Source organism: Cydia pomonella, chromosome 21 (assembly GCF_033807575.1).
Source record: "Cydia pomonella isolate Wapato2018A chromosome 21, ilCydPomo1, whole genome shotgun sequence".
NCBI classification, from domain to species: Eukaryota; Metazoa; Arthropoda; class Insecta; order Lepidoptera; family Tortricidae; genus Cydia; species Cydia pomonella.
This window is the reverse complement of record NC_084723.1, coordinates 106,906-134,088: the sequence shown is the minus strand read 5'-3', so window position 1 is coordinate 134,088 and position 27,183 is coordinate 106,906. Positions and strand designations below refer to the sequence as shown.

Genomic DNA, 27,183 nt, shown 5'->3' with positions numbered 1-27,183 from the left:
AGTAAGCTCAATAAGGCTTGTGTTGAGGGTACTTAGACAACGATATATATAATATATAAATATTTATAAATACTTAAATACATATAAAACACCCATGACTCAGGAACAGATATCCATGCTCATCACACGAATAAATGCCCTTACCAGGATTTGAACCCGGGACCATCAGCTTCGTAGGCAGGGTCACTACCCACTAGGCCAAACCGGTCGTCAAAATCATCAGACAAAGTATCGCATGGGAGGCGATGACTAGACCACTATACGAGTTATTGTTATTGCCAGGGAAGCGATTGATCGTGGAAATCTGTTCCTGGCTCGCGGTCTAAAAGTTTGTCTTCAAGTGTGAGAAGTAGACGATTTCCGAAATTTATATCGAAAAATATGATGAGTGCCAAACATAGGTACAGTCACAGTCGGCAAGTGGGAAGAGCTTGAAATGGCCCATCGCGTTCTTATTCTCTTAACAATTAACTTATATATTTGGTTAACTTTGATCGCCTAGCAACATCTGTAGGCTATACAATTTTGATATCGGAAGTGGTAACAGGCATAAATAACAATCAGTAATCCCATTAAACATAAAATATTGTCTTTATATTTCATATATTGTCTATAAACACATAAATATTACAATTTACGAATAACAATACTTTTTTTTTTTTTACTTACAGGTGCCTAGAGTTGGCCGATATTTTGAGAAGATCTTTTGGAATGGTTCCCATTAGCTAAATAATGTTTTATCTTGTTTATTTCATAAGAAATAACGAAGTCATGCCTAAATGAACTTCATTTAGTTAACTGTCTTCGATGGATTCTTTTTATTTGATAGCCGCGCCAAAAATTGCCTCCATTTCAGTTAGCAGTATTTAAATATCTAGTCTACTAACACTCATAAATATCTTGACTCGAATTATATTTTAATTACTGAGCAGGGCCAACATAGTTTTGAGTTTATTAGTTGAATTGATATTTTTGCTTTGCAATGATAGGCAAGGTATGGAATCGATCGCACAAAATCGTGAGGTCTAACAAAATCGGCTACTTATCTTTTACACCCCTCGCATGCAAAGATATGCTATTTTTGGAATGTATAAGGCCGATTTTACTATACCGACACAAAAGCAGGATGCTACAATGGTGCATTTAAAGTTTTTAATTTTAATTATGAGTACAATTTTATTGTAAGTGGCTGACGCTAGTGACGCTCTCGATTTTACGCTTCCTACGTAGTAATAGTGCCCGCAGAATGTTTAGACTCTTGCAAAGAAATAGGCCAATTTGATTTGGGATTTTTAACTTTTTAGAACTTGACTTTGCACGCTTATTTCTAATATGCTAGGCTTCTTTATTTATTTACATTTTTTTAGTTTTCCGAAAAACACAGAAAAGTACTTATTGATATCGTCGTCGGGATAAACAGAATTATCAATTTTATCATTTTTGTAAATTGTATTAAAAGTCTTTTCTTGCATACTTATTAAAATTGGTGCATTTTTTATTAAACTACTATTTAGTGCGACCCGAGGAATTAAGTTAGATGCTGCAAATTTAACCTTGTTTTGCTTAATGTGGAAAACTGACCGATTTCTTTGCAAAGAGGTATTTTAGATATAAATATTATATATTGTAATGACGCGACGCCCGCTTCGACTCTCGACTGGACCCTGTGATTCGAATACTATTTAAGTTGGAGCTGGACTATATTATACTTAAAACCTAGTTTTAGTAGACAAATATTAGCTAGAACTACAACTTTTCTAACAAAAACGAGAGATTGACAAAATTAAATATCGACATACTTAATCAAATCGACATTATATATATTTCCCTTATTTATAACTAGTACTATAAAAACGAAAACTATTGAATGTAGTAGGTGCCCTAAAGTAATTAAAAATTGCTATTTAAGAAGATACGCTAGTACTACTATTTCGCGGTAGATATTTTCTTAAACAATGTTAGTTATAGAATTGAGTTGCTAAAGAGTTGAGGTTCCTATATGTATCGATAAGTTATATCGATATCTCATTTTGTCTATCTCCCTTTCACTAGAAAAAGTTGTAGATCTAAATACAACAGACATTTTAGCTCAAGTAAGCGATAGCACTGCCTATGTATACGGTATGTAGGTTCATTGAAGGGAACAAACCGCGGTCTAACTAAATCACTTTTATTAGGTATATATTATATTATTACTATTTTAATTATTAGATATACATATATTGATACTGTGGAATTATTCATCGAATGTTGAAAATTTAATATTGTACTTTTGAATACAGAATAAATGTAGTTTGTATGCGCATTTTGTTGCTATATTATCCTCACTATTTTAATACGCCCTATCACCCCGGTCCTACGATGTCGCTACGTACGTCGGAGCCGGTCAACCGCGGCCGTCTACCGCGTAATTTTGCGATTTTAAATGAGCGTTACGCCGCTAAAAAATTTACTCAACCTAATTACTAGAACGATTCCATTTTCATTGGAGTAGATATCCTGAAAACTGCAGGCGGGAAAGCAGAAAACATGGTGCTAAGTTTCCTGGCAAGCATGGGGCCTCGCCGCATAAAGTTCAAGTTGACTCACTTCAGCACGTGACACATTATTTTTCGATCGTTTACAATCCCGGCCACGGCACCGATCGTTTACAATCCCGGCCACGGCACCGATCGTCAGACGGCGCTACTCGCGCGGTTTGATCTTGAGCGGCGTGGAGATCCTGAAGACGGCGGGCAGCAGCGCGCGCAGCGCCGCGAACACGGGCGGCGCCAGCCCCCGCGGCGCGCGCAGCGTGAGCGTGCGCAGCTGCGCGCCGCCGCCGCCCGCCGCCTCCAGCATGAAGCCCTTCGCGCACTTCAGCACCAGCTCCGCGCGCCGCACGATCCACGCCGCGGTCATTTCCTGCACGAGACGATATACATATTACGGGGCCGTGGTGAGGTTCCAAACTGACAAGTCGCTATTTGAAGGAGGGAATACCTCCGTGAGTTCGTGTCGCAATAATAACGGCAGCGCCAGACTCGTCACGTCGTTGTTGCTGGCGCCTTGGAGGACGGAGCGGAGCCCTAGGATCGCCGGGTGTCGGGAGGTCATCTCTCCTGCGAATGTTCGATTCACTAGTTACCCACTATTTTGCGATTGCCAAAAACGTTATCGGTTTATGAATCAAATTGTCCCAAACATTATTAGTCATTTATTACCACTTCCCGGGTACTAAAATTACCTACAGTTCGATTGCCCTAATTCGTCCAACAGAGTTATTTTAGTACAAAAGCAGATTGATCCATCGGCCGATCGTTTGAAGTGGCCACGTCGCCGGTGTTCGTGACGAACGGCTGCGAGCCCGGCCGCGGGCGCTCCGTACCTCGCGTAAGATTTAGGTTTAGTGTAATAAGATAGGAGTTAGTAGAGTGAGCACGCACCGCTCTCCCTCGCGTCGTCGTTGATGACGAGATGGAACACGACATGCGCGTCGGGCAGGTTGCTGTGCCGGGTGACGAACACGTCGCCGGTGGCGGGCCCGCGGCGCGCCCGGGGCGCCCCGCCGCCGGCCCCGGGGGCCCCGCCGCCGGCCCCGGGGGCCCCGCCGCCGGCCGCCTCGGCCACGCTGCGCTCGTGCCTGGCCGCGTTGCGCTTCTCGATCTAAAAATAAATTTGATTCTTTAGCTTTAGAATAGATGATAATTATTGGCCCCTTATATAACTATACTAACTAACTGACTATTTTAGTTCCGGCCTCCGAAACGAACCTGTCCCATTAGATATTTCAATTTTTAATCTTTTTTCTCCAAAACTAACAGGGAAATTATGCTTAAGGATTCTGCATGCACTGCTCCTATCCGCCTAATAAGTTTTTCAAAATTTTATAAACGAAATATCACTTCCACCAGGATGTATTCACGTTTCTCGCCGACCCACGTGATCGCCCCCATACATGAAGCGAGACAGGTGGGAATGATTCATATAATTGCGCCTACTCCCATCCCCATCTTGCATTTCCATCCCATCAAGCTTTATTTGCATAAATAAAATGCAAATAAAGCTTTACCAGTCGCTTTTCGATGAAGGTAAACATCGCGAAGATCCCGGATTCCTTCTTATAAGCCCTAGTATTCCCTCTAGGTTATCGGGACAAAAAGCAAGACAGTTAACTGTACGCTATCCCAAAAATCTAGAAATCGAAATCCCCAAAACGACCTGTACCAATAACGCGCCCCCCTTCCCCCATTTTCTTTTATATAACATTAAATGTCGACAAGACTGCTGAACTGAAGCTAACGGTTCCATCATAAACTCACGGGCTCCGCTGCTCGTTCAGCCACGGTCCGCAGCTGCTCGTCGAGCGGCGGGAAGTGGTGGTCGGGGGCGGCGCGCGCCGCGTGCAGCAGGGCGGCGGGCGGCGAGGGCGGCGCCGCCCCGCCCGCCGCGCACAGCACCACGGCGCCGCTCAGCTCGCCCGAGTACAGCGCCAGCGCCGTCTGCAGGCGCGGGCCGTCCCACGAACTGCAACACGGACCGGGGGCGTCACTAAACAACTAGTCGCTGACAACATTCTTCGATCGCAAATAAGTATTCTGCAACCGAGCTGCAAGAGAACTCCTTACAGTCGACCTACCTACCTATCGGCAGAGGCGGCGTTAGGCGTGGGCGACGTGGGCCTTCGCCTACGGCCTCGCGGTCCGAGGGGCCTCGCGCCTCAAATAAATATATCTCGGATACAACGTAAAAATGTTCGTTATTTCTTGCGCCACCAGAGGGCCTCGCTAAATGTACCTTGCCCTCATAAAATTTTGGTCTTGCCCCGCCCCTGCCTATCAGATTCATAAAAATGTTTTTTTGTGTAATAACGAAAGTGTATTATTTATTTATTATTTGCTAGCTCTTTAGAAAATATGGCATCCGGGAAGTGAAGACATGACTCATTAGTTTTTCATCAAAACTTTACTGATAGGCAAACCTAGAAACATGAGGCTTTTTTGGGTTGGGATAAAGATACATACCAACCGAATCTAACAAAAAGAAAATAATTATTGTCTACCTATCTCCAGAAGTGTCGAACATGTCCTCGACGTCCATAGCCACAATGCGTATGTTGTGCGTCTGCTTCAGCTGTGAGCCGAGGTGGATGGTGAAGCTCTCCTCCATGTCCGCGGCCGCCTTGCTCCCCCCTCCCCCGCGGGCGGGGGCTGGCAGCGGGGACAGGGGGGATGACCTGCACGAAATATCATCTTAAAACGATTTGAATGACGACATTAAAGTAAAAAAAATATATATATATTTTTTTTAATTTATTTAGGAAACAAACAGTCACATATTAATATATATAAGCTTAAGTGATAACAAACAGACCTTTAGTTCCATTGAAAATAAAAGTATACACAGTAAATTACAGGTCGAAACAGGGTGTTAGGCATCTTGTCTGTCACGCGTACAGGGACTTCAAAACATCGGTAGGTAATTAATAAATGCATGACATAGTACAGAGTTTAAAGTGGTATACAAAATAATTAAAAATACATGTATCGCTATAGTTGTTATGCGTGCAAATAATACATAGTTACTAGGTACTTAAAAGAAAACGTACAATATTTATAAAAAAAAGATTGAACTTCGCAGAATGCTACTGTATTTACAAAATGATAATGAAAAAATATCTAAATTTGAAAATTTATCATTGTAATCACGACAGGCTATATATATATATATATATATATGTATATTGTGTGGAAAAGCTCGCAATTTAGCGATGAGACCGGCTGCTGATACTTAGTTTTAAACTTGTATTTCATTTAACTTGGTAAAAAACTATTTTATTACATATTTTAAGTAGTATTTTAAAATACTCGGAGGCGAAAGCTGAAGACGATGATGTTCTGTTCACTCGCTCACCCATGCCATTTACTCGGGGGCCGGGGGATGAGTTGCTTTTACCGTGCTTCAGAAGCTGTGTAGAGTGTACTCACGGGAGTGGCGCTTGCTGGTCCGGCGCGTCCAGCTGCGAGTCGCACTGCTAGTGTCGATCTGCTGCTCGGGTGTGGCCACGTGCAGGAGCCTCGTACTCACGGGGGCGGCGCCTGCTGCCGGAGCGCGCGCGCGAGCTGCGCGTGCACGAGCGCGTCCAGCTGCGAGTCGCACTGCTAGTGTCGATCTGCTGCTCGGTGTGGCCACGTGCAGGAGCCTCGTACTCACGGGGGCGGCGCCTGCTGCCGGAGCGCGCGCGCGAGCTGCGCGTGCACGAGCGCGTCCAGCTGCGAGTCGCACTGCTAGTGTCGATCTGCTGCTCGGGTGTGGCCACGTGCAGGAGCCTCGTACTCACGGGGGCGGCGCCTGCTGCCGGAGCGCGCGCGCGAGCTGCGCGCGGTGCTGCGCGCGCTGCGCGTGCGCGAGCGCGTCCAGCTGCGAGTCGCACTGCTAGTGTCGATCTGCTGCTCGGGTGTGGCCACGTGCAGGAGCCTCGTACTCACGGGGGCGGCGCCTGCTGCCGGAGCGCGCGCGCGAGCTGCGCGTGCACGAGCGCGTCCAGCTGCGAGTCGCACTGCTAGTGTCGATCTGCTGCTCGGGTGTGGCCACGTGCAGGAGCCTCGTACTCACGGGGGCGGCGCCTGCTGCCGGAGCGCGCGCGCGAGCTGCGCGTGCACGAACGCGTCCAGCTGCGAGTCGCACTGCTAGTGTCGATCTGCTGCTCGGGTGTGGCCACGTGCAGGAGCCTCGTACTCACGGGGGCGGCGCCTGCTGCCGGAGCGCGCGCGCGAGCTGCGCGTGCACGAGCGCGTCCAGCTGCGAGTCGCACTGCTAGTGTCGATCTGCTGCTCGGGTGTGGCCACGTGCAGGAGCCTCGTACTCACGGGGGCGGCGCCTGCTGCCGGAGCGCGCGCGCGAGCTGCGCGTGCACGAGCGCGTCCAGCTGCGAGTCGCACTGCTAGTGTCGATCTGCTGCTCGGGTGTGGCCACGTGCAGGAGCCTCGTACTCACGGGGGCGGCGCCTGCTGCCGGAGCGCGCGCGCGAGCTGCGCGTGCACGAGCGCGTCCAGCTGCGAGTCGCACTGCTAGTGTCGATCTGCTGCTCGGGTGTGGCCACGTGCAGGAGCCTCGTACTCACGGGGGCGGCGCCTGCTGCCGGAGCGCGCGCGCGAGCTGCGCGTGCACGAGCGCGTCCAGCTGCGAGTCGCACTGCTAGTGTCGATCTGCTGCTCGGGTGTGGCCACGTGCAGGAGCCTCGTACTCACGGGGGCGGCGCCTGCTGCCGGAGCGCGCGCGCGAGCTGTGCGCGGTGCTGCGCGCGCTGCGCGTGCGCGAGCGCGTCCAGCTGGGAGCCCCAGCGCGCGGCGGCTAAGGCTTGTTCCTCAAATTGACGAACTGCGAGGGCGTTTGATCTGCTCTTCTGTTGTGGTCACGTTTAGGTTACGGAGCGCTTCTTCCATCTCTTCTGTTTGTCTGCAAGCAAATTACACTTTTACATAAATATGGTCAGCATCGAATAGATAAAAAGTAAGGGGCCATATATCGACTCCAAAGGGCCGTATGTAGCTCGCGGCCGAGCCAGCCATAGAATGTATTCCATTATAAGTATTTGGCCGTCAATATCTATTCGATGTCGACTTTAAAACCAAAACGAAAGGACTGGAATTACATCGCTTGAGATAGAGTGTAAATGGGTGTACTGACCTCTGTGTCAATTGCTTCACGTCGGCGTCGCGCGCGGCCGTGGCGGCGCGCACCTCGGCCGCGTAGCCCGCCTCCGCACGCAATACTGTTTCTAAGGCGGGCGAGTGCACAAGCTTGTGGTACATGGCCGCGAACACCTGGTACACATGTTTTTTTTAGTAAATTCTTTGTTGTTTTTGTTTGATAGAAAACTGGACTCAAATAGCCTGGTTTATGGCATTACCTCTTCATCGGAGGTGTCCTTCTGCTCCGCGTACTCCCGCACATGTTCCTTGAACCTCCTTTCCCACCGCTTGACGGCCCCCTCCGCGCCCCCCTCCAAATTTCCCCCTCCTTCACCCCCTCGAAGGGCAGCTAGCAGCTGTGCATCGCGCTCGTCGTGGAACTTCTTGCTTTCTTCCGCTATGAACTGGGCTAGCTTCTCATTTAGCTCTGAGAATACATGATAAAATAATAAATAAATAAACATTGGACATTCTTACACAAATTGACTAAGTCCCGCAGTAAACTCAATAAGGTTTGTGTTGTGGATACTTATCTAATGATATATAAATATTTATAAACACTTAAATACATAGAAAACACTCATGACTCGGCTATATTAGCTAGTCAAATTGACTTTTAAACAATAATTTTGAGAGATAATTTATTTATTACATTCATTTGGATTTGATTTAATTTGTTTTTAGGGTTCCGTAGCCAAATGGCATAAAACGGAACCCTTATAGTTTCGCCATGTCCGTCTGTCTGTCTGTCTGTCTGTCTGTCTGTCTGTCTGTCCGAGGCTTTGCTCCGTGGTCGTTAGTGCTAGAAAGCTGAAATTTGGCATGGATATATGAATCAATAAAGCCGACAAAGTCGTACAATAAAATCTAAAAATTTAATTTTTTTTAGGGTACCTCCCCTACACTTAAAGTGGGGGAGAAATTTTTTTTTCGCTTCAACCCTAGAGTGTGGGGTATCGTTGGAAAGGTCTTTCAAAATTAATAGGGGCTTTCAAGAAACATTTTTTGATAAAGTGAATATATTCGGAGATAATCGCTCCGAAAGAAAAAAAATATGTGTCCCCCCCCCTCTAACTTTTGAACCATAGGTCCAAAAAATATGAAAAAAATCGTGGAAGTAGAGCTTAAGAAAGACATTAAATGAAAACTATAGCGGACATGATCAGTTTAGCTGTTTTTGAGTTATCGCAAAAAGTTTTCCCTTCATAGTAAAAAGACTTATTTTAATTAGGTACTGATTATGCAAATTTGCCTATTTGTTTAACTCAGGTGAAAGGTACCGTTTCATCCCTTGGTTAACAATTTACTATACTTTAAGCTCCAGTTTACCTTATTGTGACGGAAGAGTAACTACGGAACCCTACACTGAGCGTGGCCTGACATGCTCTTGGCCGGTTTTTTTTTTTGATATTTCATAGTTACTAGTTTTCTTGGGTTAGTGTGATGAAAAATGTTGTATTTCACTCGGAGGCAAAGTTTGTTTAACCCTTGTGCCATGAAACCTTCAAGATTCCACTTCCCAACCCACTTGCTTAACCGTGTGCTTGTGTTGGCAATCGAGTGCAGCGCTGGACCTTGCGGAGGAGCGCGAAACACCAACAAATGTCAACATACCACAATCGATGGCTCGAAGGCGCCATCTATCGGACTACGAAGGAAACTGCTTCAAGACTGGTTAGGAACAGAGGAAGGGGTAGAACCAGTAGTTATTAAATAGGCCGACGACGGCATCAGAGCTCTCTTTTTTCTAGAATTTCATGGGCAAAGCATAGGCAAGATAGGACATACGTGTTTATGCTGGTTATTAAAATAAACTGTGATTTGTTCATCTGAAGGTGAAATAAAATTAGAAACCTCACAGGTGTTTATTTTTAAAGTAATCCTCCTCCCGTAGTCTGGTAGATTTAATCAGAAGTGGGATAATCAACGCTCACCATGGGAAAACGGAAACGCGCCAAACAAGTGCGTGTGCGTTCAACTTCTACTTCAAGTAGCAGCAGCGGTCGGACGAGAACTCCGTCACCTCCACCGAAACAAAAAAGAAAGGAAAAGAAGAAAACAAAGGTATCACGTAAGGCTGATACCTCGACTGTAAGTACAGAAAAAGCTTCTACTGTGGTGAATAATATAATACCGGAATTTGACCCTTTACGAGATGACATAGGTGCTTGGCTTAATATTATTCAATCTTACGCTAAAACCTTTTCATGGTCAGATGGTGTAGTTAAATTTCAAGCGCTTAACAAACTAAAAGGGTCCGCTAAGACCTGGTACGATTCTTTATTGCGTACGGAACAAGAGTGGCCCTCGTGGCGTTGGGCGGACTGGTGTCGCAGGTTAGCTTCTAGCTTTCAAATAAGGCGTGATATGTTTCAACTTTTGAAAGAAGTAGTAGACAAGAAACCGACTGATAACCAATCATTGTATGAGTTTTATTTCGAGCAGAAAAGTAAAATCGATCGCTTGTCACTAAATTTCTCGGAAATGGATATTATTTCAATAATTGTTGGCAATATAGGAGATTCTGGAATAGGCGCGTCAATCGAAGCAAGCAATTTCACAACGTGTGATAGCTTGGCAAGTTTCCTTCACGGACGTACTTACAAATCCAGAATATCAAAACAATTTAGTTCAAATATACGCGATGGACATGGCAAAATAGGTGGACAATTCACTAACACTCAGCCCAGCACTTCAGCAAAGGTACCTACAGGTGGTGGCTCAAGTCAGACCGTCCCGTCCAATAACAATCAAGTTAATAATCAAAGTCAACGAAAACCAATTGAATGTTACGTATGTGGCGGTAATCATAAGAAAACAAATTGCGAGAAGTTAAATCGAAAATGTGAATTTTGTGGCAAGAGGGGGCATGACGAAGCCGCATGCTTTCATAAAAAAAAATCAACTAAAACCGAAAAACAAGAAGAGACCAAATTCATTTCTACCCTAAATTCACGCGATAAATTTGTAAAAAAAATTAACTTTAATGACATCTACTATTGTGATGCATTTATAGATATGGGGAGTAGTTGTTCATTAATATCACAATCACTGATGGACAAATACTCCCTTAGAGGTATTCCTTTGCCTTCCCCCGTCTTGCTACAAGGTTATAAAAAGGGTATTTCAGAATACGTTCAACAGAAAGTGGTACTTGACTTTGAAATGGATTCGGTGTGTTTAAAGAATGTTGATTTCTACATAATGAATGATTTAGCCGATTGTGAGATGTTGATTGGGCGAAACGTGACTGAACGATCTGACTTGGTATACTCGCGGGTGGGGGACCGCCTCCTGTTTGATTATGCGAAAACATTTACCGAGTTTTGTAATAATATCGCAGATTTTGAATTGGATGCGGACTCACATCAAAGCGAATTAACAGCACTTTTTAGGACTTATAGAGATTGTGTAGCTTCTAACACTAAAGAATTAGGAAAGGTGGTTAATCATGAAATGATTATTGAGGTTACTAACCCGCAACCTATTCAATGCAGACCCTTTAGAGCATCTCATACTGACAGAAAGATTATCAGAGAAATGGTTAATGAGCTCTTAGAAAATAAGATAATCTGCGAAAGTAACTCGCCATATGCGAGCCCCGCATTATTGGTTAATAAGAAGAACGGGGAAAAAAGGCTGTGCATTGATTATAGGTTGCTTAATAAAGTCACGGTAAAAAAACAATACCCAATGCCGCGTATAGAAGATCTTGTTGATAGGCTTCAGGGTCATAAATGTTTCACCAGCTTAGACTTAAAGAGCGGATATTACCAAATTCCCATGCACCCGGATTCGATAGATAAAGTAGCTTTTATTACGGAAGATGGGCACTATTCCTTCCTTCGGGTCCCGTTCGGGCTAGTCAATGCTCCGTCAGTATTTCAAGAAATGATGAATAAAGTCCTAGGTAATCTCAGATTTGAAAATGTGATACTGTACTTAGACGATGTATATTTGGTTACAGAAACGGTTGAAGAAAATTTAACATTGCTTGAACGGGTATTAAATATTTTTCGCGTAAATGGTCTAACTCTAAACCTAAAAAAATGTCACTTTTTCAAATCTGAAATTGAGTTTTTAGGATATAAAATTAAACCTAATTGTGTCATGCCAAATAAATCCAAAATGGAAGCTGTAGGGAATTTCCCAGTCCCAAAAACCGTACACCAACTTCGACAATTTTTGGGCCTCATAAGCTACTTTAGAAAATTCATAAAAAACTGCGCTATGATTTCTGCCCCATTGACGAGATTGTTAAAGAAGGATGCGGTTTGGGTATGGGACACAGTTCATGAACAAGCATTCCAGACTTTAAAACATAAACTGACCTCTGATAGTGTGTTATCAATTTATGATCCAAATAAAGAAAACGTATTGTACACGGACGCTAGTAGAGAGGGTCTTGCTGGCATTTTAATGCAAATTACTGATGAGGGCGAAAAACCTGTGCATTACTATAGCCGGCAAACAACAACTGAGGAAAAGAAATATCACTCATTTGAGTTAGAGCTATTAGCTATTGTTTGCTCTCTTCAAAAATTTCGGTTGTACCTATTAGGATCCCCTTTCAAGATTGTCACCGACTGTAACGCGGTTCGATACGCTTTGACTAAAAAAGAGATTATTCCCCGGATAGCACGGTGGGTTTTATCGACGCAGGAATTTGCGTTCGATATTACACATAGAGAAGGAACGCGAATGCAACATGTAGACGCATTAAGTCGTAACCCCGTGCCGTCCGGAGAAAAATCTGAAACTGAAATTGTTTTATCAATAACCGAAGCGGATTGGTTATTAACGGTTCAATTACAAGACCCCGAATTAAAGCGTATTAGGACGATAATTGAATCAGGAGACGCCGATAACAATAAAGAGGTTTTTACTAACTATGAGGTTTTAGGAGGCAAAGTTTACAGAAGAACGTCCCAAGGCCGTCGATGGGTGGTTCCAAAAAACTGCATATGGCAGATCATTAGATGTAACCACGACGACCTGGGTCATTTTTCTGTGGACAAAACCATTGAACGAATAAGCTCGCAGTATTGGTTCCCTAGGATGAGACATGTTTTAAAAAAATACATTAAAAATTGCATTAACTGTATATACTACAAAAAGAAAGGGGCGCTAAAGAAGGTGAACTGTACCCGTTACCAAAATATGCAAGACCATACCACACACTTCATCTCGATCATTTAGGTCCTTTTGTTAAAACTAAAATAAAAATCAATATTTATTAGTAGCTGTGGATGCGTTCACAAAGTTTGTGTTTATCTTTGCGGTAAGATCAACAAAAACGTCATGTGTTATTAAGGAACTCGAAAACCTGTCTAAAACGTTTGGTAATCCAAAACGTATAATAACCGATGCCGGTAGTAGTTTTACCTCAAACGAGTTTACTCAATATTGCACTAATAAGAACATACATTTACATACGGTGGCGACTGGCATGCCTCGTTCGAATGGCCAAGTTGAACGATTTAATAAAACTATCCTTGAAGCATTAAAAACACTAGGCGCCAACACATCCGATGACAGATGGGATCAGTATGTAAAAATATTACAACAAGGTTTAAATAGTACCATACACAAAACTATACAAGCAGTCCCTAGCGAAGTCTTCTTCGGATATAGGATACGTACCGATAGCGATACCTTAGCGCCAGGATACGATGATAGCTTGATAGATGTAACAAGGTTGCGTGAGAGTGTAGATAGTAATATTAAGTCCAATGCACTGTATCAGAAAGAGAGGTTTGACCGATCTCGAACTAAAGCACCTGCATACAGTGTGGGAGATCTGGTAATGGTTACCATTCAAAGTCAGAGTAATGATGGCAAAAGCAAAAAGTTGTTACCTGTATATAAGGGCCCGTTTCAAGTCAGCAAAGTTATGGGAAACGATAGGTATGAGGTGACGGAGGTAATTGGTAGCGAAAGGAGTAATAAAAAGTATACTGGAGTAACTGCAGCTGAAAATATGAAACGGTGGATTAATATTGATGATTGGAATATAAATTAATATCAATCAATGTATAAACACCGTGTTGGCAAGGTAAGATGATAAGTAAACAACCTTACTTTGTTTTTATTTCCTTTATGTGCAATAATAAATACTAAATAAAACTTATTCCTATTTTCAATATCAGTACTATTATATTTGTTTTATAAATAATTTAAAATTATATTTTTATTAATATAGTTAAAATAGAGTTAATACATGAGTCTCTTACAGAATGGCTTAAAAAAAGTTCAGAGTTAAGATAAATACTTCAATAATTTATGGATCTTATATTATGACACGTGCTGTACTATATCAAAAACTTATCTGAAGTTACAGTGGAGGTTGTGATGGGCAAAAATCGGGGTGAATACACGTAAAATCTTAAATGTTGCATGGCAAGCATTTAAGTAGGTATCAACCGATGTGAAACCAAGGCGAACGTGTTTAAGTGAGAAAACCTCTTTGAACATAGGCGGCCTATAAAGGTAACTTACACTGTGCCTATCACTTAAGTTTGTGAGAACAGCAATGTCACGTAGAAAAACGGATATAAGTATGTATAGGTAATTTAACACGCCCTTAACTTATACGTATGTTTCAGCATGTATCTTAACTCGTGGGGCGCCTGGGGCAGGCGCCATGGAGGACGGCCGTGTTGGCAATCGAGTGCAGCGCTGGACCTTGCGGAGGAGCGCGAAACACCAACAAATGTCAACATACCACAATCGATGGCTCGAAGGCGCCATCTATCGGACTACGAAGGAAACTGCTTCAAGACTGGTTAGGAACAGAGGAAGGGGTAGAACCAGTAGTTATTAAATAGGCCGACGACGGCATCAGAGCTCTCTTTTTTCTAGAATTTCATGGGCAAAGCATAGGCAAGATAGGACATACGTGTTTATGCTGGTTATTAAAATAAACTGTGATTTGTTCATCTGAAGGTGAAATAAAATTAGAAACCTCACAGGTGTTTATTTTTAAAGTAATCCTCCTCCCGTAGTCTGGTAGATTTAACTTGCTCGGGTATTAATATTAGCATGAGCAGTTAAACAACAACTTAGCCTCCTTGTAAAAAAAATAATATTGATAGAAAACAAATTTTGCCCCAAGTGAAACACAAAATTTTTCAATACACCAACCGAAAGAAAATATTAACTGTAAGGTTTAACAAAATCAAACCAAATAACGTCCAAATCAATATCAGTATTTAATTCTACCAGCTAACATAAGGAAACAATTCAACATTTGCATCAGATTACTTTGCCCACATGTGGATAAAATGCAACTTTTTTATCAGTTTTTGAGTAATCAAGAGAGCCTTTACCAGCTGGTGTGGTGAAATTTGATAATAGGATAGGATACTCCATTTGAATAGGAATTATAGGTTGCTATATACAAATAATTCATTTAGTTTATAGACCAATAACTTACTCTAAAATAACCTGCTTAGATCTGTGATAAAGCAAGAAATACACCAACCGTCCTCCAGATAAACAGGTACGTGGAACATGGCCATGGCGCGCTGCACGAGCTCGCGGCCGCCGCTGCGCGCGCCCGGGATCTGCACCGGCACTTCCAGGTGGAAGAACACATCTTCGTTCGTGCAGGTCGGGTACGAAAACTTGAAGGTTTTCGTTGTGTGCTCTACCACTTCTCCGGTCATTTTTGTTTGCATATGCGTAGTGGTGGGCGTGTACAGTAAACAGTTAGTAATCAATATTAGTAAAAAGAATGCGCTATTTTGAGTTTTGTATTATCACCCTAAGAATCATTTTTAATCAATATTTGATGGTAGAAATGAATAAAAAATAACGTCACGTCAACAAATTCAACAATTCAAGTTATGCTCAATTTTTTTCTTGACAGTGACGTTATTGACATGGCTGACAGTGACAGTCTCAGGCGCGTTCAGATACTGTTACTAAATTGACGGAAAGTAGATATCTACAAAGCAAAATTTATTTTTTGAACGTTCAGAAAATAAATGTGTCGAAGTCTAGTCAAAGGTCCCAGTTTATCGCTTACCGTAACATTTCCTTGTATCTTTATACGAATAACCTGTCAAAGCGTCTCTGCGGCAAGCGACAATGTGGGACTTTTTGCTTGGAAGCGACACAAAATTTGCTTTTGCATTCATCATCAGCTTGTTCTTGTACTTCCTTTAGTTTTAGTCAGAGTCAGAGCTTATGTAGTTAATAACTTCGAAAGCAGTCAGCTATTTAAAGTACTTGTCAGATTCAAGCTGTGACTATTATTAGGTAATGTAGCTTTTTCATGTCAGTCCTTTTGACTGAACGACCCAGCTTATAAATAAAAATACTGTAATCTGAGAAGGTTTCTTGTGTTGACTAAAAATATGCTTTAGGAACGTATTATCCATTGTGTTTTATTTGTTGATGTAGGTACATACTCCTCTGCCTATTCAGTTTAGATCATTTTGATTCGAATACCTACTTCATTTGATAGTGTCTTATATAGATGCTTGTACTACTAACTTTCAAAGAGATCAGAATGATCAAATGCTGATGGAAAGTCATCCTTCTGGAATTTTGTTTGAGTTAATAGTTTGCACCGTCTGGGCTAACAAGACCGCTGCCAACTTAGGTTGGTCTAACTGTAGCGGCATGGCTCGGCTCGTGCCACTCGAGCTGTGGTGTGTGTGTGTGTGTGTGTGTGTGTGTGTGTGTGTGTGGGTGTAAGAGGAGTATGAATGACAACATCATGTTTACAAAAACGCCGAATTTCGGCGCATCTCACTTAGTCAGACTTGCTTTAAATCTTTATTCCAACAAAATAGTTGAATACATAGTATTCTTACAAAACGATCAGGTTTTTGCCGACGGGGACAGTACTACACGATTTGGTAATAGTAGGTAATACTATATTTTCATTATTTATAAATAAAAAAATGGAAACAATAAATTATTACATAAAGAAATAAAATGATGTATTCGGTTCACTTCGAGATGTGGTCGAGTGTGTTGGTGGAACCGGCCGGGCGGGTGCGACGTGCGACGTTAGCAGCATTACGCGGCCTCACCGCCTTCGCCCTCCTCCTCGCCGCTGGCGGTGAGCATGGTGATGAGCGCGGTGGTGTTGATGAAGCCCTTGTCGTCGATGTCCATCTGGTCGTAGGCCTCGTCGACCTCGTCGGCGGAGAACTTGTCGCCCCAGGTCATGAGTGCGTGCCTCAGACGCTCGGAGTCGATGACACCGTTCTCGTCGAAGGTCTTGAAGGCGTTGATGACGACGTCGTCTTCATCGGAGCCGCCGGACATGCGGGCGCCGAAGAGGGTCAGCAGCTGGGTGAAGTTGATGGGGCCGGGGGCCTCGTTGACCATCTCGTCAAGCTCCTTCTCGGAGGCGAGCCTGCCGAGGGAGTCGAAGGTGGCGCGCAGGTCGTTCTTGCCGATGATGCCGTCCTTGTCGTGATCCATCAGCTGGAAGGCCTATAACAAAGAACAAGCATGTTTAATATGGGATATATAAAATCAAGGATGTAAAGTAGGATTGTTGTGATGCATCAGAGGAATGACGTCACAATTATCTGTCCGGTAATCGGAACAATGGCGGTTGGAATCTTGTTTATAAACACGGGCACGCGCCGCATCTCCAACGCTACTTACACTTAGTTCATGGAAATACTGTGACCTACTAATAGTACGTACTAATCGTTGTTACATTATGAAGATGTAGGACACGTACGTTAACTTCAAATTAAATATAAAGACCATTATCTAGTCATGTCTGAATTTCATCGACTTGATAATTTTGTCACCTATTTTTAACAATCCGTTTTCAGAGCTAGACTTAACTAGACTTCACAAAATAAGTAAATCATTCATTGGCCAATGTGTTCGTTTTTACAATAAAATTCCTTTAGATTTTCAGATTTTGCCATTAAATCAGTTTAAGTCAGTCATCAAACGGAAGTTGTGTAAAAAGGGATATTACAAAATCTCAGATTATCTAGAAGACCTTAACCCTTGGAGTTAATTAGTATGTGTATAGTGTAAATAGATAACTTAACTTATTTTTGTAGTAAATGTTACTATTTGGCGTCATAAAGTGATTGTAAAATCCTATTATGAAAAAAAAAAAAAAAAGAGCCATTTTCAACTTCGACGCAATTATACCTTATGTCAATAAGCTGAGGATACAAATTCCTCGTCTCATGTTGCCCTTTTGCTTTATTTTGAAATTGAAAGTTTATATTTCAGGTCTTACGGTCCATATTTTTTTAGTTTACACTGCTTTTAAAAAATATATTTGTCGAGTACATAAATTACATAACCAGGTGACAATTATGTTAACTGTACCAATCATGGGACATTTAAGAGAACATTTGGAGTATTTTCGATATTTCACCGACATCTGTAAAATTTCTACCGCTTTATGCTTTAAAAGTTGAATGTCCAATTAGTTCTTTATGCATTCTATGTATTTATTGAAAGCTATTGAAATTGGTTTCCATATCCAATTAAAACTATGGTTTTTTGCTCCAATCATGGGATGTATGTCGCCATTAATTTTCAATTTCACAAATGTCAATGATAAAATAAACTTAAGCAGCTCTTTGGCTTTTATATATGGTAAAATATTGCCAGCGATTAAAAACTGATGGTAAACACTTGTTTTACAGGATTTGTCTATACCATGTCTGGTGCCTGTTCCATTATAGGGGTGTTTACTATATGAAGTTGATAAACAGCAGCCAGATGCTGTAAGACTTTGGGAAAGTTTACAAATACTTAGAACAAGTGACAGACTTCTTTAATACCCCGTTGTCATGCTTGTGGCTTCCGTAAAGACAGTTAGGGCTGACCCGAAGAGTTTTGGAGAGGAGTATAATGTTTGCTATGATAGTGGCTGGGTTATATGTTATGTTCTGGCCTCACCTCCTTGAACTCGGCGACCTGCTTCTGCGTGAACATGGAGAAGACATTGGAGCCGGTGCGCTTGGCCTTGCGGCTGCCGCGCGAGCTCTGGCGCTCGCTGCCGCTGGACGGCGCGGGCGCGGCTGCGGCGGGCGCAGCCTCTTCGGGCGCGTCTTCCTTCGCCTTCTTCTTCTTTACCTTCTTGTCCTTATCCGCCTGGAAGGGAAATAGATTTGTTACAATAAGCGCAATAAATCGGATGTTTAATCCTCACTCAATTCCAAAGTTTAAACATACCTATTGACGGATTCAAATTATTTTAAATTATTCTTGTTGGAAATAAATACCTACACCATTGTTGTATTCAAGTTTCAGCTGAACTAGCTGAAGAGATACATCTCATAATTGTCTGTTTTCATTTAGATGCTGCTTTAATCTATCTACGTTTCGAATTTGATATATATTTCTAAAGACTATTAGTAACACCAACGAGATTGAAAACGCGGGCTGCATTATTTATTAAGGTCAGTTCGGCCCCCGGAATATGGGACGTCGACGAAAGTTGTCGATTGATGGTAATTAGTCTTTAATTAGCAAAAAATCCCGCGTCGTTATCCCTCCTGGATTATTCATAAACCTCTTTACTTCGAAATCAGTTCCTAGTATTCTTAGAGATCCTGAGCCTCATACTAACTACGCGTTCTAGGATCTGTGTACCACTGGTTTCCCTAACATCTTATGAATAGCCCAACTGGTCCGCTCCGCGTTTAGGCTGCGCAAGCGCCGCCTCTATATTTAGCGCAGCTCAGCTTACAGCGCCACTGTTACACAGTTATGTAAAACTCCCGAAATAAATCGGCACCGTGCCAGCTTTCTTTCTATCAGAATGTTATCACATGCCCATTGCTTTTAGTTGTTGGCAAGTCAGTGTATTGTTTATTTTTAATTGCAATATTTTGACCAAGGTGATTGGTAAGTCGTTTCTATGCTTTGGCGTTTTTAAATAACATCAAACGCACTTTTATTTAACTTGAAATTGTGAATTTTGTTATTCGACATTAATATTTGTTGGTTGTTATTATTAAGTAACTTAAACAAGATGACCATGAACTTTGAATTTAACTTTACACACCGGAATTCCTTAAAGTACTTTTGTGACATTAAAAATTACAAGATGTTGGCATCATCATCAAGTAAATATCGTTGAAGATGAATGCAACGTTCCAACATCTTGGCAGAGGCTGGAAGAGCTCCCGGTGTTGCGTCTTGACATGGTTAATGATGAAGACTTGTTAATCCAAGAACATTTATCGGATCCGTTTCACATTATCATCGAAATTCAAAGTTTCAGCAGTTCAAGCGCGCCTAGTTATTGAAGAAATGAATGCTTGAGCACTCCCCGATGTGCAATGAATTGTTGAAGTTGGCTTTGATTTGGTCCCCGTTCCTAAGTGATGGTTTAATTCGGTTGACACGCGAAGACGTTTAAGTTTCCCGACACTAAGTAATTTTCATCAACGAAACATTTGTTTGCGAACGTGTTCCCTGCACCAAGCAGCTGATGCTTCCGGCACTGGCTTGTGGCGTCACATCACGATCACTACACATTGCACTTCACTTCACGTTACTCACCATTGTGCTGTGTTGTGGAAGGTAACGAAGGAGAGACTGTACCGCTCGGCAGTCCCGCCCTGACTCCGAGTTGCCGGCGCTTCCCGGAGGAGCAGAGGTTGCTCCCCCCTCCTGCGCCCCCCACGTTCGAGCATGCTACCATTTATAGTTCGATGGGTCTGGAGCGGCGCGGGCTCAGAGCGGTCCGGGCCGCTCGCGCGCTCGGCCGCCGATATCTTTTGTTTATTTTCGTAAAGACCAGAAGTAGCCCACCTGAGGCTGTCAAACCCCCCGCCCGCACCGCAATCGCCCGATATCGATGATGCTCGTCATCGAGAGTTATTCCTGACTTTGTGGAATGCCGCGACTCATTGAGCTGAAAACACAATTCCACTTCGGACAATTTCCTGCCTCCTAGCACAACACAGAGTACCTAGGACCAGTCGATGTCACTCTTAGTAGATGCAAAAGATTATAACTTTGATGATGCCAGCGTATCTATCTAACCGCCTTAGGATTTAGGATACCTATTGGGCTTTTTAATAGGTATTTTATGGTCACCGAACGTTTTACCATCATGATGAAGCAGCTAGGGGCTTGTGCACAAATCACGCGAGGTTTTTTCGGCTACTTTTTTGCTCCCCCTTGGTGATATTTGGTGAGGTCCTTGCCGAAAATCTGACATCTCCCTTCTGCCCCCTACAGTTTATGCACGCTTCCTATACTTAGAGATAAATATGGGGTAGTAGGAAGGGATACATACGTCTTGCCATTTCATTGATATACTATAGCTTTTGAAGTTACCTACAGATGTGATTGAACGAGCAAGGACTCCGCTTGACCTTCGTGAGCCAGAATAGTAACACGTTGATGCAGCTGGAAGCTTTCCAGGGTAATTCCGAAATATGATTTGATTATGATTTATTATCTACTTCATGTTTCTGAGATTATGAGGTTGCTCTATTACGAAGGTATCAGAGGGTGCTGTTTTTACAAGCTTTTATTTAACTTGCCCTTTTAGTATACATATATATGTTAGTGTGGGTCAAATCGTGAAAGCTAAATTTGACCCACTTCCCGATTTCCGATTGAGTTGAAATTGTTAATACATATGTAAATCGGATAACAATAACAATGCATTATTATGATGACATGGCGGCTCCATAAAAACTTGTGTCAAAAAAAAAAATTGTTGCCAAAACTTATTTCTACGTAGGTACAACAAAGACCTATGAATATAAAGATTATATTTGAGAGTGAAGGCAATGGTAAAAGGTCATATCATGATCTCCGAATACCGCCGAATGGCAAGGAAGAGGAAAACCTATGTAAATGGTCGGGCACCTATGCGGCCAAATATGCAAATGAATTTCAGCTCCAGCTGTGGGATGAAATCGCTGAGGATTTCCTGAGGAACTACCTTCATGCATGGGATGCTCCAAGAAAGGAGTGCTCCACGAAAGAAGTGTATTTTAAAGGGTCGGTGACGCGCATGTAAAACCTATGGCGTTGCAGGCGTCCATATGCTACGGTAACCGCTTACCATCAGGTGGGCCATATACTTTTCAAAATTCAAAATTTTATTCTGCAAGTAGGCCTCAAGGGCTCTTTTACAAGTCAATACAACATTTACAGTAACATCATATAGTGACATGAAAAATACATAACAACATTTTATAAATACAACAGCCAATACCTGGGTAAACATTACATTAAAATAATCTTAAAATAAATAATTACTACAATACAATAGAGATGTATAGTCTCTATGGTTAAAAACACATTAAATCTGGAGATGTAAAAGGTCCCCAATGTCAGAGTACTAATATTAATAAAATTTGGAGGTGTAAAGTCTCTCCAAGTGTCAAAATAAAATTTATACTAAATAAATAAACCGCGTCTGGACTGTTAAACTAGCAGTCTCATAAACTAATGCTACATTCTGTACATAACTAGTATGTACCAAGTCAAGTATATTATACAATATGACAGAGACGTATAGTCTCCACGGTTAATACATTAAGTTTGGAGATGTATAAGGTCCCCACGGTCTGAGAAAAATAATAATACACAATAATAAGATTTGGAGGTGTAAAGGTTCTCCAAATGTCAAAGAATAAAAAAAATAAAAAATTGTATGAAATACATATTTCACGTCAAGAGACTGTTAAGCTAACAATCTTAAAACTAGTTCTACAGAATACATAACTACTATGTATTTAATATGTCAATGTCATCATCAAAATAACTAAAACATAACAAACATTAATACATAAGGTTGAACAGCTAGAAACAACAGCGCCATATGCCTCTCCGGGACACTGCACGCAAAACTATTACAGCTTTTGAGACTGGATCCTTGGCCATGATTCCGTGTCTCCCAAGTAGTCATCTATTTTATAGTATCCCTTTTTGAGAAGTGCATTTTTGACGTATTGCTTGAATGAAGTATAGGGCAGGTTCCATGCCTCTAAGGGTACTTTGTTATAAAATGTTACACAGTTTCCCATGAACGATTTTTTAACTTTCTGTAGACGAAACTTGGAGACTACTAACTTATGTTTATTTCGCGTATTATAACTATGGATATTAGACAGTTTCTTAAAGGACTTTATATTCTTATGCGTATACATTATCACATCTAGTATGTATTGTGAAGCTACTGTGAGAATATCTATTTCCTTGAATCGTTCTCTCAGTGAGTCACGAGAAGCCATGTTATAAATGGATCTGATTGCCCTCTTCTGAAGAACGAAGATGGTTTCTATGTCAGCTGCTTTGCCCCACACCAGTATGCCATAAGACATAATACTGTGAAAGTAACTGAAGTAAACTAGGCGAGCTGTCTCCACGTCAGTAAACTGCCTGATTCTTACTTGTTTGTGTCAAACGTACTTACTTGTTTATCATGTGGTGTAAAAAAAGGCTTGACACGTAAATCTCAAAAGATTCCGTGCAGGGACGAGCGGTGTGGATTACAATGCGTGACTCAGTATTAACATTACAAAAGGTCACCGAGCGTAGGCGAACGTTCTCATCTACATCCACTGTAAGCCTGATCCCCGATACGCATAGCTTATACGCAAGCCACACACATGCGCTTGTTGGGATTGGTTTCGTTTGAGTTAAACTAGTGGTAGGCAAAGGAACAAATACCCATGACTCAGGCGCCGCGGGATTAGCTCTAGGGGCCGCCCATACAACGCAATTTTTGACCAACTACAGTGATTATATCTATAATATATTTTATTTTATCATTTTTTTGCGATTTTTGTATCGCTAGGGCCGCACTAGGCAGCCTGATTTCAAGAATTGATGTAAGACTTATCTCGAGCGACAATATACACCGTGTTTTTTCGATTTGCGTTAATTTCGAGGGTGCATTCCTGAGCTTTAATTAAGTAACTTTCTCAAAGACACCGATATTCTAATTAACTCCATTTCGGAGATAATCAATCATATTTTTTTATATTATAAGGCCCTTACGAGCGTGTACACTTGCCTTAGGGCCTGTTTACTTATTGATTAGTGTTTAGTGCGAGTTCATACATTTGCTACTAACGTACGTACTATCTCGGACGATCGATGTTAGAAATGACATTGATATATCACAGTTTTCAATTGTTTGGTTGAGTTAAATGTAATGCCCGTGTTACAACAACGCTATATGCAACATTTAGTTACTTTTTATAAAATTAAAAATAGTAAAAAAAAACATTTTTTTTTTTTGTGAAATTTAACTATGCCATTTAGTTTCCTTAAACGTACTTACCGAAACCCCGGAGTTAACGCAATTCAATAAAAACACGGTGTAGATTATAAATACTAATGCGTCGGCTTTTTGGCTTTCAGACCCCAGAGAGAAAATAGATTCTTATTTGGATTGGACAGCTTACTTGTTTAGTATAAATGGTTTTAGGGTATAGGTAAGTAAATAAGCATGTTTGAGACAGACCAAGATACGTTCGCAGCTATTTTAATAGCTCAGACGGTGCAAGTGAAAAGTAAACGTCATAATTTCATAGAAGCTTAACGTTTATAATAACACGTGCCCCGTCTGGGCAATCCAAATTGCTGCCAACTTAGCTTAGTCTGATTCGTTAGGTATTAAGCGATGTCGACGTTAATTTTATATTTTAGGAAATAATTAAATAACTGTCCACAGTATGTGGCCCAATGTCCACGTGGTCTGCCGAGCCCATAACCTAATAAAACAGATTAATTTAGGCATCGGAGTTTTGTCGCACGGTAAGACTAATAATAGCGAGCTATGAAGCAATAAAATTCAACACATATTCATACTCATACTCATTCATTCTTTCCGATGCCTACGGATTAAGTATATATTCCGTGAGGTGAGCATTCCGTAAGCATATTCGTCTTCTATTAAATATATTGGATCACGGTCACTAGATTACATAACGTATAAACAAAAAGATCAAATATAAATAGATAGGATACAAAATACTGTAATAAAAACCACAAGTACAGGCCTCTGGCGAAGCTATATCTGAAGAATGAGCTGTGCAAGCATCGCTAATAGCGATTCGCTATAGAGCTCAAATTAGCTTGTACTTTCAAATCCCGCAGTCCAGAGCATTCACATTGTTGATGATGGCGGTCTGTACTTGCAGCTGTAATATTCGCAGTTCCGACGAGTTGTCAACATTGATGAGATCAAATGATTATACTCAAGAGCAATGAAAAGAGGCCTTTGACTGAGACTCTTTCTATTTCTTTAATTTTCATTGTGTTTTTTTTTCCTGAGACGCAGTAGCGCGAGCGTTTTTAAAATAAATCCGGTGGAATTCAGAACTGGGGCAAATGACGCCCAGTTGGGTGTTCTGGTCATTCTGAACGGTTACGAGCCGGGAATGTGGCGCATTGTAATGACGGTGAGATGACGTTTGTGGGAGTACCTACTGAATATACTGGTGATTGAGATATATTTAGGGAGAGTAACGTGAACCAAACTTTAGTAGGTGTAGCGAGCAGGTAATCCAAGGAAAGCTGCTCTATTTGGCTCGCCAAACTGACAGAGTAATGCGTGGCGCTACGACATGGCTTTAAGTTATATCTTTTCGACAATGAATTCCACCAATAACTTTTTCATTTTTCATGTTGCCAAGATGAAACCATAAGGCTCGCACTGTAAAAAAAGTTATCAGATCTCACGTAGAGCCAAGCTTCTAACTCTACAACCTAACTCGCAAACTCAACACCTTCATCAAAATATGTGGCTTGGCCGTTTCGCAAATGTCTACTATTGACATCAAATCTCCAGAATTTAGTTTATCTGTTATAAACCAAACCCAAGTTATGACCCAAATGTACAAATGGCGGACTTGGCTAATGGCATAGTTATAGGCATAGGGAGTTTAAGCGTCTAAAATTTCTCAAATACGAGCCGTGTGTCGGTATATTTGTTACAATTGAACACACACGTGTCATGATGTTTCGTCACAAAAGTTTACCGCAAGTATCGTTTTTTAGCCATAAGACCGCCTGTTGTTTACCCTTGTATTTTGTCCTTTTATGAAGGCGTGAGGAGTTTATTTATCATACAGCTTGACACACTGCTGTGAGTGCTGGGAGTGTCGGTAATAATGGCGGCAACCGCTCTTTGTAACAAGTAGCAACTCGCCCAGGAAAAAAAAATTAAATGCATTATCAACTTTAAGAGGAAAGGGGGCGGCCGTTTTTCCATATAAACGTAGTCCCAGACATAATGTAAAATATTTTTTATAGGGGCATGATGGGCATGTGGTTGATAATTTGATACCTATACAAAAAATTGTGTCAAAATATTTTCAATAATATTAATATCCAGAGAGGAAAATGACTGCGTTTGTATGAAAAGACGATTTCGCGCGGGTCCTCCACGAGACCGGCCAGACCAAGCGTCGCCCCCGGTGCAGATAATCTACTTTTTTTTAAATAGCACGTCAGTAGTAAATTAGCATACGGCCTGCCCGATAGTAAGCGGTCACGATAGCCTATGAATACCTGCAACTCTACTTTTCTTGAACTTGGCTGAAATAACTTTTTTGCCATGGTCACGTCACTCACGTCTTAAATTATTATGAATGTATTTTATTATTAATATATTTGCTATAGTAATAAGCCCTTACTAAATGGGCCATATTCTTTAGGTAGGTACATACTGTATATATGTGACGTAAAATAGTTATATCTATTTGAATGCGCGATAACCTTCGCTCTCAATATAAGTACAATTTAAAACTGCCTCTAGTCAGAAATAAAACTTACGATAAAAGCACATATATTACTGCCATTCGAGTCTTTAATCAGCTTCCAGATGAATTAAAAATGTTAGATGACATGGAATTTATACGTAGTTTAAAAAAATGGCTTATTAAGAATGAATTCTACTCTCTAAAGGATTTCTTTGAATTATATTCGTCATGATACCGTATACTCTGTATAGATTGATATGATGTGTTTAACGGAAATGTGTTTCTTACTTTTAAGTTAGTTTTAAGTGTATATTGTATACCCGAATTGGGTTACCGTTGAAACTTACACATGTAATTAAATAACACCTCTGTAACACGGTTGTACAATAAAGAATTATCTTATCTTATCTTATCTTAATGTGTTGCGGTCTTCTTCCAAATAACAACGCCGAACGAAAAAAAATGTCTATTTGTAGAGCTGAAAGTGTGTATTTTATTTACGTTATGTTATCTGCAGGAGATTATCTTAACGATTCTTTCTCCTTCAACATCTTAGCCCTCTCCCGGTTGCATCCTTAAAGCCGTGACAGCTTTTAGCGTTGGTTTTTACGAAAGCGGCTGCCATCTGGCGTTTCAACCCGAAAGGGAAAACTGGTTGGTTTGAATTTGGTCTGTTTCTGATACGTTGTTGTTTAATTAAATAATTCAAACTCAACAAACTAATTGGTACAAACTCGATTTCAAACTCACAGCCTCCTGTTTGAAAGCCGCACCACTAGGCCACCAGCGACGCTGCTAAATCGATGACGTTTACTGCATTT

The 27,183-nt window shown here is 41.6% G+C and overlaps 2 protein-coding genes across 2 annotated transcripts; both read right to left on the bottom strand.

Annotated features, from left to right (window-relative positions):
* Positions 1-567: 567 nt before the first annotated feature.
* On the bottom strand, positions 568-16,292 carry LOC133529525 (protein C12orf4 homolog). Its single transcript, XM_061867257.1, is given in 10 exon segments — positions 568-2,904; positions 2,983-3,101; positions 3,426-3,645; positions 4,302-4,506; positions 5,042-5,215; positions 7,230-7,372; positions 7,374-7,437; positions 7,669-7,805; positions 7,892-8,100; positions 15,157-16,292. Coding segments are annotated over 10 exon segments (1,686 nt in total). The 5' UTR covers positions 15,353-16,292; the 3' UTR covers positions 568-2,685.
* A 109-nt stretch (positions 16,293-16,401) lies between these two features.
* On the bottom strand, positions 16,402-20,486 carry LOC133529532 (myosin regulatory light chain 2). The gene is given in 4 exon segments (XM_061867269.1): positions 16,402-17,126; positions 18,576-18,770; positions 20,187-20,206; positions 20,209-20,486. Coding segments are annotated over 4 exon segments (750 nt in total). The 5' UTR covers positions 20,321-20,486; the 3' UTR covers positions 16,402-16,703.
* Positions 20,487-27,183: the final 6,697 nt, after the last annotated feature.